The sequence below is a fragment of the Microtus oregoni genome, unplaced genomic scaffold (genome assembly GCF_018167655.1).
Source record: "Microtus oregoni isolate MIOR12 unplaced genomic scaffold, Mior012 000042F_ref0000377, whole genome shotgun sequence".
NCBI classification, from domain to species: Eukaryota; Metazoa; Chordata; class Mammalia; order Rodentia; family Cricetidae; genus Microtus; species Microtus oregoni.
The window spans coordinates 15,592,954-15,604,958 of record NW_024543209.1 but is presented as its reverse complement, the minus strand read 5'-3'; the positions used below and the strand labels follow the sequence as shown (position 1 = coordinate 15,604,958).

Genomic DNA, 12,005 nt, shown 5'->3' with positions numbered 1-12,005 from the left:
CAAGTCAAAGTGGTTTATGTAGCTCTGGAAGTTTCAGCACAGGTATTCCTAGCAGCTGCAGCCAGCTTGCCTTCCCACCAATGAAATCCCGGCTGTTGGAACACTTGCTGCAACAGTGCAGTGAGCACAGGGAGATGAGGAATGACACGGGATTCGCAGATCTAGCAAGAGCAGCACGGTGTGACACCTATGTGGACACACGCTCCTCCTTCCCATCTTCAGTGCACGGAGAAGGTCTGTCTGTCTCGGACTCCTGTGACACCTCCTCACAAAGGAACTGGACCTGAGCAGCCACTGCTACAGATCTCTCTAGTTCCCTCCCACTCCATCGCATCACTGTGTAAGACTGATGGAGGACCCATATATTTAGTGGACCTTCTTCCATGCTGCCTTACATGACTGCATGCTTAACTAAGAAAATTGTAAGTATCTGATAAAAGTTCATCAGCAACTATTGATCACATGAAAGAACATCTGCTTATTCCCTGTAAACTTATACTAAGGCATGTGTTTTATATAAAGACTCGCACACACAGAAACATGTCACCATCATTACACTCCCTGTCAACCCGTAAGCATGTATTAAAGGGGTAACATATTCAATGGCATATACACACAAAATGCTGACATGAAAACATCCATGTGCTAAGGATCAAAGTCGATGTATTTTCTCATTGGTTCTTCTATGCTAGAAAACAAACTCAATTTGTGCACAGGGCACAATTGCCAATAAGTCTACAGAAGTATCAGTTAAGAAGTAATGGTATCATTGCTTCTTGGCTTTTGGCTAAGATAAAGTGTAAAAAGAGATGGCATAAATACATAGAAAGGATACTGGAGAAAATTAAACTGAACTTGAAAACTGACAGATATTTGTTATTTGTAAGTCATTAATACCAAGAATGGTGGCATACACCTGCAATTCCAGGATTCAGAAGTGGGAGACCAGAGGATCACTGCAAGTTCTAGGCCAGCTTGGGCTACATAAAAAGATCATGTCTCAAAAACAAACAAATAAACAAAGAAATAGAAGCCCCCAAATAGAAATAAATTACTGATAATATTTCAAGAACTAATACTGATATTTTAATTTAAAATTTTAAATATCCCTCACCTCTGAAAAATTTATAGGTAATTATGTGACTTACTTCAAATAATAAAGAATGAAGAAGAGGAAAGTAGCAGGTGAGGGAATAGCTATAAGATTAAACTAATTAAACTAAGGTAGGTATATGCGAAATTGCGTGTGTGTGTGTGTGTGTGTGTGTGTGTGTGTATGTGGGTGTGTATCTTGCTGTCAAATATGCTTAGTGGCTGCCAGTATACATAAGGTCCTGAATTTAGTCCCCAGCACTGTGTGTGTGCATGCACATGCAGGAATTTTTCTAAAATGAAATAATACAAACTGCTTCTTCAAGAGATCACATCAGTCTTTTAATTAAATGTTATATATAAAAATTATTTACATCCAGCACTATTTGGACTTGGGGATATTAACAACAAAAGAAAAAAATAAAAAGTTGTAAAGTTGAGAGGGAGATGGGTTGGGGCACTAGGGGAAACTGGAAGAAGGTAACATTGGAGGGATATAGTCAGTATACACTGTATAAATATTAGGAACTTTCAAGGAATAAAAACTATTGTTTAAAAATTATTTGAATGGGGGCTGGAGAGGTAACTCAGAGGTTAAGAGCACTGACTGCTCTTCCAGAGGTCCTGAGTTCAATTCCCAGCAACCACATGGTGGCTCACAATCATGTGTAATGAGATCTGGTGCCCTCTTCTGGCCGACAGAATATATGTATACATAATAAATAAATAAATCTTTAAAAAGTTTACTTTAAAAAAACATAAAAATTACTTGAATAATTCATATTAGTATTTATTAGCAAAAAGGTACATTTAAGCATATTCAGAAGGCTAAATTCTGAAAACTTAAATTCAATAACAACCCATTTAAATTTGCCTAGGAAATTAAATGGTATTGCCATGAAGTCTACAGAGTGGGTTCAAGGAGCTGTAAGGTACCATATTTTACTTTCAATTAAGAAAAGCTATGAAATGAACTAGGTAAAGCTTGTAACTAATATTCTCTCTAATGACGAAGTTCTACACAGACTCTCAAGAAAAAAACTAGAGGAATCTGATTACATGTAAGCTTTTCACCTCTTCTTTTGAAACGCTGATTTTTTTAAGTGCATCAATACAAATATATACATAGCAATGCAGAACATGAAGACAGCAGGAAAGAGCACTTGTCTAATACACACAAGGGTCACACATGGGGGAAAACAAGATTCGGATCTGTGAGTGGGAGAATACTGGTGATCAGCTCTCGGGCAGAAGTGGCATGAGACTTTCAGGAACGTTGTTTTCAAACAAGCATGCAGAAATATCCCAGACATTTGTATACTTTCATACTAAATTATCTCTTCAGACTGTTTCTAACAAGGGCAGGTAAGACAATCCACTGTCAGAAGGCTTTCTGTGTGTAGCCAGCAAGTGACAAGTGTTGAGCGCCATTATCACGGCTCCAGAAACCTCTCTTGTCCTCCTGCCACCAGGCTAGGTACCCCTGCAATATGATTTCATAAAGTCTCTCTGCACTTCCCAATCTTTACACAATTATAATCAAACCTACTTATGGCATTTGAAAATACTATGTGTTCATAAACCCAAAGCTCCAGCAGGTCTGCTTACCACTGTCCTGTGCCTCTGGCAGGACACTGATGATGTAGCCTGGCTAGCTACATGTGACCTGTATCTGTCCTCTGCCAGCAGAGAATTGGGCAGGCATATCTAGTCTTTAACCTGTGGGCTGCTTGAGCCACTGACAGCCATGAATGTAGCTATCACATAGCCATAAATTTACATAACACTGGATTTGTTTTGTTTGTCTGTCTATTGGGTGGATTTGTTTGTTTTACTCTTTTGACTCTCAAGATTGAGAACTTGAACTTTGTAGAGCACAATTTTCTGTCCTAATGTCAAAGGCTGGGCATGCCTGAGTAGAGACTAGTAGATGACAGATGTTAAAAAGTTTCCGAGGTTCTGATGGTCAGTCTATGGAACTGAGTAGACTGAAAAATGACTGCTTGGCACTCTTAAGATTTCCAAAGACCGTCCATATCATATGCTTTTACCTTCCCTTACAGCAATTTAAGAATTGTTAAAACTATTAAGAGCAATTGAGGTAGTGGCATCATTTCAAATACATGGGGTTTCCAAAGTATCAAACACGGAAACAGAATTGGAACTGAAAATTACATAAGCCCAAGACAGATCATTAATGACAAACTCACTACCAATGAAGGCTGGTATCTTCCCAGCCACTTCTCCAGGAGGCCACAACGCTGGCCTCATGCTGTTTGCTCCCCCACATTCCTGGGACCTGGCTGCCAGTCATTTCCTTCCCAGGTGCCTAAGGCTCTGAAGCTACACTCACCAAGGACACCAGGAGCATGCAGTGCTCAAGCAATGAAGTTCTTTGTCCTTCTAGCTCTTTTGTTTCTCAAACTATGCTGTCCTGCCGTGTTGTTCCTGTGGCCACCTCTTCACTGCTGCCAGTCCAGGCTGCTCTCCTCCTCCCAGCCATTTACTGAGGCCCCTCAGGATTCTGTCCTTGATTTTCTTTCTTTCTTTTACCATCTTCATGAATAAATGCAAGAACTTCAAGGGACCATCTCAGTACAAACCACCTCCAAGTCTCTGAATCTAACTACCTCTTCATTGTCTTCTTTCATGACAGACAATTCCAAACTCACCTGTCAAATTCAAGCTGAGATAAGCACTAAGTTCCCCAGTTCTTAACAGGGCCGCCACGCTAATGAGCTACTTCAGGCAGATGTAGACTTCTAGGAGGCACCATCCTCCATCTCGCCCTCCTGTTCCTACTTCCAGCCCTAGTCCTGCCCATTCTATTTCCTAAGAGCCCTGACCCCACCCTTGCACTTCACGTTCCCTACCCTATGCTAGGTCAATTGCTGACACCTGCCAACCTCACCAACCCTGTTATAGAATTGTTCCTTCTTATCTATTCTCCACACGGAAGCCAAAGATACCATGTTTCCCTGCTTGTCATCATTTCATGACCCTTTGCTGCCCTCTGGACAATCTCCAAACCTCTCCAGGCAGCCATCAAAGTCCATTATTTGTTCATCTTAACTGTAGCCTGAATTCTTGTTGCTTTTATCAGCACTCAGTTCCAGCCACAGAGAACACAAGGCTGTCTCTCTCTGGCTCCCTTATGTTCTTCCTAGAATAGTTTTCCATGCAGTTCAGATTTTTCTTCCTCCTCCCAATAGAGATCTCACAACACCACTTCACCAACCATCAAAGCTAGGATCAGAATTTGCTCCTGTAAGCTACCACGCCACTCAGAATTTTTCTTATCTTAGGAAATGGCATATTCTACAGCACCCCACCTAGTCAGTTAACTCTGCCTCCTTTAGCATGTTAGACACAAATCAGACCCTTGGGGTTGTACTGACAACGAACAGTATCTTAAGCACAGTCAGCAACATATATTTGCTTAGTGACAGAATTAAACAAAGAAATGCCAACAAACCTGCACACAAATACACTTTTAATTTTTCTTCACACTTACCTCAAGCGTCCTGGGCAGTAGTTCCTTTCTCAAGCTAGAGCTTTCCTGGCAGTTACTTCCAATTCTCAGCTAACCTGGAGCCTCTCTAAGCTGTCAAAACCAACTGTCTGAAATACTCTTCTCGGTTACCTTCCTTCAGAAGCTTTGCCCTTTTACTCATTTGTCCTGGTACTGTCGCTGTAACTGCCTAGTTGCATGTTAGCACATTGCCCTTCCTCTTCCAGGGACCCCAGGAGGCAAGGCCTGCTTCTCTTACACCACTGTCTGTCTAGCACTTGGTACCCACCTAGTCCACAGGTGACTCCGACAGGCCTAAAGAAGAGGGGAACTTATCAAGGGCCAGTATGGTTTCTACAGCATCATGCATCATGTCAACCCCTTATAAAATTTAACTCTCCCATCAAATAAAATAAAAGTTTTGCCAATACTGCTAGATAACAAAAAACACAGATTTATTAGGAGTGCTTTCCCTTATTTTTGGCACCCACTGTTAGGTAGAGTGCTAAACAGTGGGGGAGAGGGCCAACAGATATGAAGACAGCTACCAATATCAGGAAAATCTCAAGCCGGGCAGTGGTGGCACACACCTTTATTCCCAGCACTCAGGAGGCAGAAACAGGCAGATCTCTGTGAGTTTGAGGCCAGCCTGGTCTACAAGAGTTAGTTCTAGGACAGGCCCCAAAACTACAGAGAAACCCTGTCTCGAAAAACAGAAAACAAACAACATCAACAAAACAAACAAAAAAGAAAAATCTCGTCACCATTCTATTAACTACTAAGCATTAACAAGTAAGGTGGAAGAGACTCTCTTGCCTTTTAGGCTCTTCATGTGGCCCTCTTTGCAGTCTTGCATGAGTTTGAGCGTCCACTTGTGCTGAGCTCCGATACACTGCCAGGCAGGGTCACCAGGTGCATGGAGGTCAGAGAGATACCTGAAAAAGCAAAGGCAAGAGGCCTCCTGTTATAACAGCAAAGGCAAAGACTTACGGTATGTCAGCACTACCATTTTTTCAAGAAAAACTAAAACTCAACTAACTAGAAAAGCACTTGTCAATATTCGCCTTTAATATTTTGTTCATAATGAAATACATTAAATTGTTTTCACTCAACAGAAAATGATAAAGCTGTGGGTTTTTTCGTTTTTAATTTCATGTGTACACACATGGCTATGTTATGTATATAGTGTCCCTGGTGTCTGTGGAGTTCCATAGATGGTCCTGGGTTCCCTGGCACAGGAGTTACAGGCAGCTGTGAACGTCTATGTGGTTACTGGAAATCAAACCCAGGTTCTCTAGAAGAGCAGCCAGTGCTCTCAACAACTGAGCCATTTTTGCAGCCCCAGCTGCAGGCTTTTAATTTATCTCTTTACCTAAGTCAAGAACACTTAGAACTAAAGAACATTTCACATTTAAACTTATTCTATCTTTCTTATTTAAAGAAAAACAAAAGGGGAAGGTAGAGGGAGAAGGAAAAGGGAGGAGGAGAGGCAAAGAGAAAGATAAAGAGAGTGGGGGAAGGAGAAACCAGCTGACCAGTGGTGCTCAGAAGCAAGTACACTTCCCATTTATCAACCGCAGCAGATCCACTGGCCATCCCTCTATTCTACTCCACTCCTATAAACCACATTATGGTAAGCATTTATCATGCAAAGCTGCTCAACCTAAACTGGGGGTGGATTTTGTTCTTTTTTTTGTGAGGAAGAGGAAAAAATTAACTTTACATTTAAAGTCACTTCTCTCATGTGTTTCTATTACTTGAGAGTTGTTTCATTTAACCTAGGTGGAAGCCAGCAGAGGGCACTGAGTGGAAAATCTCCCCTCTCTGGTATGAAATACGGCCACTGGATGGCAATGTGACACTGTCCTGAGTTGACTTGTGTTAGAGGCCACTGAAACTTAAGGTCTCTAACAATATGCACTTACCTCTAGGGTGTAAACTAATTCACAACTGAGGGACAACTTCTCTATGAAATGTAGTGCAGATGGACACTTTCTTGACTTTCAATGGTTCTTAAATTATTTAAAGTTTTCTTTGCACAAGAAATACCCACATCCATCTAGAAAATTTAAATGTATTTCAACTGAAACTTTTCTGTCAAACATTAACTCGCTTGGCTCTGAGCCCCACACGTGTCAACTCCAGAAGAATGCTTGAACGGGCTTATCACCCTAAAATACTTTCTAACCCTCAGCTTCTTTTGTCTTGAGGTTAAAAATTTGTGGTCCGTGATAAATGTTCATTGATGGTTACAAGCTGTGACCTTAGCCAAGTCCTGATCACCGTGGGGCATGCCCGCATTTCTTCAGGAATGGGCACTCATTACTCAGACATCTCAATTAGCAGCTAATCAGAGGAGAAACAAACCCATTTTGTAATAAGTTCACAACAAACAAGATGGTGAGCAGAATCCTGGTATGCATTTAGGAACGCCCCACGCCAACCCTGACCCTCAGGAGTTAATGGCTCAGAGGCCCGACTCCCCAAGGAGCAGCAGTTCTGCCTGCCAAGCACTGGGATGGTTGTCTGTCCTCCCTGCGACTGTCCAAGGGCTGCAAACAGTTATGTCTATGTGCTGAGTGGGAGGAAGCCAACTTAAAGGAAGGGTTTACCCATATAAAAAAGGCACCTAAGAGCCTTCCTCATTTGGGAGAACACAATCCTCAGAAGAAAACCACATTCCAACAAATTACATTTAGCTTACTATGAGGAATTCAATCCAAACAAGCTCCCCAAATCCAATCTGATTTTTCCTCTCCCACAGAGCTTGACTCTTTTATTAACTGGGATATAAATGCAGTAAATAGTAGTCTGTGTCTTTACTTTCCTAAGAACACACGATCTGTTCTTTCCTGCTGAGAACAGCAGTGGCAACACTCTCCCTGTGTGTATGGCTGCTGTGCATCTGGGCCCTGCAGTGCACCTAGCACTTCCGTTCACCCCTCCACGTTCTCTGTCCACAGTAAGGCAGAGCAGTGTTCCCTCACAGAAGCCGCTGCCTTTCCACCATGAAGACACTGGCTAAGAATGCAGTCACTGTAGCACTGGGGCCCTTAAGCAGGAGACCAGTAAATCTGCTTTGTAACTTCTAAAATTCTAAATCTCTTTAACATATACAGTATGGCCCTGAATTTTTTAATAATCCTCTATCAGCTTAATATGAAACTGAAGGCTCTTAGAAATATTTATGAAGAAAAGTGAAGTTCCTGTCTCAAAAATCCTAGGGAATGTTCCCGTTAGAAAGTGTGATGTTCTGTTCTAGACTCCAGTACATCTCTTTTCTTTTTAATACGAAGCTTGAAACTGGCAGTTTCATTACAAAGATCTTTGTTCAGAAGGTAGAGGTTATTGCCTTTCTTTTTAATGACATATTGGAGAACACTTTTGGAAGAGGCTTTCTAGAAAGGTAGGGAGGTAAAGAATCTTAATTCTGACGAGCATAGATTAAGTGTTTTAGAATTTAAGGAAGCACATTTTCAATGAGAATGGGCTCAATTCTGGGGAAAATAAAGGGAACCTAAAAGCATTTTCAGCCTTTTTCTTTGGTGACTAAGCAGCTCCAGGAGCAGGGCCACACTGCCACAGAGAGAAGAGAGGGGCACTCTGCTTCTGGCTGAGCTACCAGGAGAGGGTGTCTTCAGTTACGCCTGGGGAGAGTTAGACAAACAGCAGTATGCACGGCAGCGACAATCTGCCACACGTGGCTGTGCCCAAGCTGTCTGGCTTTACCTGGTGCTCACAGGCCCTATCACCATAGACATTAAAGTCAAACACACTTGACCTGGCTCTGATCTGATTTTATTTTTCTATTCATTAATGCTAAAAATGTAATTTTTAAAGTTAATCACCAGATTTCTCAATGCCTTCTCGATTTTGGACTCAGGAGTTCAGTGTAAATTTAGCTTGTTCACATGTGACAAGGGAGCTAACCCTCTGAGGCACAAACAGCAAAACTCTGAGGTACTTGGCTGATTCATGCCGTGCTTACTTCCACTCTCTCTGCATCCAGGAAAGTTCTTTGTGTATACATTTCCTCAGACAGGCAAGGGGGGCCAAGGGGAGCCTGTGACACCAGAGAAGCAGGTGTCCTGGCTGTGTGTGCTGGACAAGCCCAGGTTCCTCTGCCCACTTGGGCCCTTTGGCCAGAAAGAAAACAGTTAGGACCCAGTCCAGTGTGACGATAGCCTGCATTTCCCAGCAGCAGCAGTCAAATTCACTGCTCTCGGCTCCATTACTAAACCCTGTTCTACATCTGTCCCCACCGCTCCCATCACTAGAAGACATTTAGGTGCAGGTCATTAGTCCCTCCCATCAGTGTTGGGGCCAGGCCATCTTCCCAGGCCTAAAGAAGATATTTTCAATGGCCACAGGCAAATGTATACAAATACGTAGTCTATTTCATTTTCAAGCTACTGAATTTTTAGTAAATTTCACTAATTAAAAAAGTCATTGAATTTGGGAAATAACAGCTTATTCTGAGAACAGACCACACTTAGGATAGCTCAGCAGAAAATAAGTCCATATCCTTTGCGACCGTCAAGCCACGGCACACCTGAGCTCTAATTTCCCACAGTGGAACACCTACTTACGGAGCACGGCATTTGCAGGGTGCAGCACCCAGACCACCGGGAAGTCAGATGGAGAAAGAGGTGACTGCGCAATGAGACTGTTTTTCCTTTGGTCAACCCGGCAGGTCATCTTTCCTTCTCATAACTGCTCCCTATTTATTCATATTCAAGCAATGTTCATGTCCTATACCAAATACCTCCAAATTTTTATTGTCTTCCCTTTCACTACTTCATTATTTCCTGAATGCCCTCAATAAGCTCTGCAGGTTTCACAATGTATCCCATACATATACACAATCTGTCATAATTCTTGCAGAAGTTTTACCTTATGTAACGCTTTTGGTCATGCAAGGTTGATGGAGTCTCGAGCAATTTCTTTAGAAGTAATTCTCTTAGATCTTCAATTCCTGCTTCTACTTCAGCATAATCTATTTTTAAAAGATGCAAGATTTACAGAACTGAACTTAAAATCAAATTAAAGAAAGTGGAATACCGGTTGCTTTTTGATTGAGAAGACACACAAGGGACCTTTGTGGAGAGATCAAAACACACCATCCCAAGTGTATGGGAGGCACAAGCATTCGCCAGAACTCAGTGACCTGTAACACATAAGGTCTGTGCATTTCACTGCATGTAAGTTTCACCACAGTAAAGAAATAAATTCTGCTTTTTGAGACCTTATGGGTTTCATTCTTTTAAATTTAATAAGATCTACGGTATTTCTCCTAGTTAATAAGTTTTTAACCATAAGATACTTAAGCTTTTCTTTTGTAAACCTGGTATTCAAAGTAATTTTTAGAAGTACTGAGTTTGCTTTAGAGTAAGATTAGAACTCATAAATACACTGTTTCAGCTTGAAGAGGGAAGACTGAAATGCATGTTTGCACATCTCTAAAATGCTCATCACCGCTTCCTTCTAGCATGAAAGCGTTCACTAGCACTGTGGTTAATAAACAGCAGAGAGTCTAAGACCAGCCCCCACCATAAGTGCTTATTCCCACTACAGAGCAGTAAGAAAACTTGTGCTTATTTTGAACTAATTGTTTTACATTATAAAGACAGCACCACATAAACGAGATCTAAGATGCAAGCAGCACTCTTTGTAGAATATACACCCCATATTCTTCTTACGAAAGCAAAGGAAAGGTCTAGAAGTAAAAAAAAAAAAAAAATATCTTACATTTCTTGAAAACTTGCACCTCTGTTTTCCCAAAGAGTGACTTGGCTTTTTCATAATCATTAATAACCACATCATAATCCCCCTTGAAAAGAAGAAACAACGTGAGATTATCAGGAAAGAGCAGTAAGCACACTGGTTAATCTAAAATACCTTAATGCAACTTTAACAACGGCAGCATCTATAGCTGTATATACTCTACCTTCTGAATGTTCCGTTTAATATTGAGAGGAAGGTTGAAGAGAAATTTAAATCGCTGCAGCACATTGAGGGCATTCCTAGTGGAATCTGCTTTGTCTTTTCGACCTAACACTTCTTGAAATAATGTGTCAGCAGTGTTACTTGCTCCTGTTTTCAACAGAGAAAAAAGAACATAGGTGACAGTGACCTGAATCTGAACACAAAAGCTACCTACCTATATAGAGATCTTTCACAGTTTACTAAAATGAAATTTGGTTTATAAGTCCTTTCATATGTTAAGAATGGTATCTAATTAAAAGCAACAACATTTACTAAGCCTAAGTAATTTTCTCCAATGTGAATCTAAACGTATTTTATCTACTCGTCTAAATTTTTTAACAATTGTGGGTGCTTAGGCTATTTCATTATTTTGGAGAATGAGGCACACACACAAACCAATTAAATTCTATTAATTCTATATCAAACTATCAGGTAATAAATTAGAGAAGAGAAACTGTTTTCAGAAGAAGCTTTTAAGAAAAGTCATGACAACTAACCCTACTTCTTGACAGAATTATCTATCCCTCTATGTTGTAGGCCCAGAGAATTCTATAAACCTACATGGCAAAACCCTAACACAGCATCATTACTGTTTCTTAAATCAGCTGAATCTAATAAAATTAGGTACAAACAGGACATTTCCTAAGATTCTTTCCTTTAAAAAGCACAAATTATATGTATCACTTCAATGAATGCTGTTTTTCTAAGGCAAAATTTGCTATACAAAAAATAGTTTAAATTTTGAAACTCGTGAATTATTTTAATTAGCTATGAGGAAAAGAGAGAGAGAGAAACTGCTTTCAGCTGTCTGCGCTGCTTGTAAAAAGTTTCTACATTATCTGGTCTAGTGACTATACTTTAAGCAAAGATGAAAAACTCACCTCGTCTCACTGGGTGGCTTGAACATCATGGCCACACTGTGGGTGGCCTGATCCTGTTAAAAGTCGTCTTTGTAACATGATTGTTTTATCTAAATAATGTTTAAATTCTGTTGAAATTTTAAAGGTCTGATATGAAAACTTGGTTTGGTCAAGAGAGCTGTTTTTCCCACGTGCTATTCAACGTGCATGCTAAACCTCTCTTGTGGGATGAGAAATACATTTCCTTCATGCCACCAAGCCACGCAATGGAGGCTTGAGCGAGTATTTGAAAGTTGATTAGAATTTTAAAACTTTCTTCAAGAAAAACTAACTTAAAGGATATGTTTATCATTTTAAAAATACAAACTTCGTGAGTGTAAGCTTTGTAACTGGATAAGCTCATGGAACAGAATTTTTTTTAAAGGCTACTTATTTATATGTGAAGTTTGAGTCTTACACCAGCAAATTCCTTTTTCTATGCAACGAAAGAATTCAGAGCTAACAGTCTGATTTAAAAATTAAATTATTCTCATCATTTTAAAGTAACAAGAAATTTT

The 12,005-nt window shown here is 40.5% G+C and overlaps 1 protein-coding gene across 1 annotated transcript in view; it reads right to left on the bottom strand.

The window, feature by feature from the left end:
- The window catches only part of Exoc2 (exocyst complex component 2), a 167,787-nt gene that overhangs the window by 88,500 nt on the left and 67,282 nt on the right, over positions 1-12,005 (bottom strand). Inside the window, exons 8-11 of the mRNA XM_041632905.1 lie at positions 10,551-10,696; positions 10,352-10,433; positions 9,497-9,599; positions 5,420-5,538 (exon numbers count right to left, since the gene is read on the bottom strand). Coding sequence (XP_041488839.1) covers positions 5,420-5,538; positions 9,497-9,599; positions 10,352-10,433; positions 10,551-10,696 — 450 coding nt within the window. The remainder of the gene's footprint in view (positions 1-5,419; positions 5,539-9,496; positions 9,600-10,351; positions 10,434-10,550; positions 10,697-12,005) is intronic.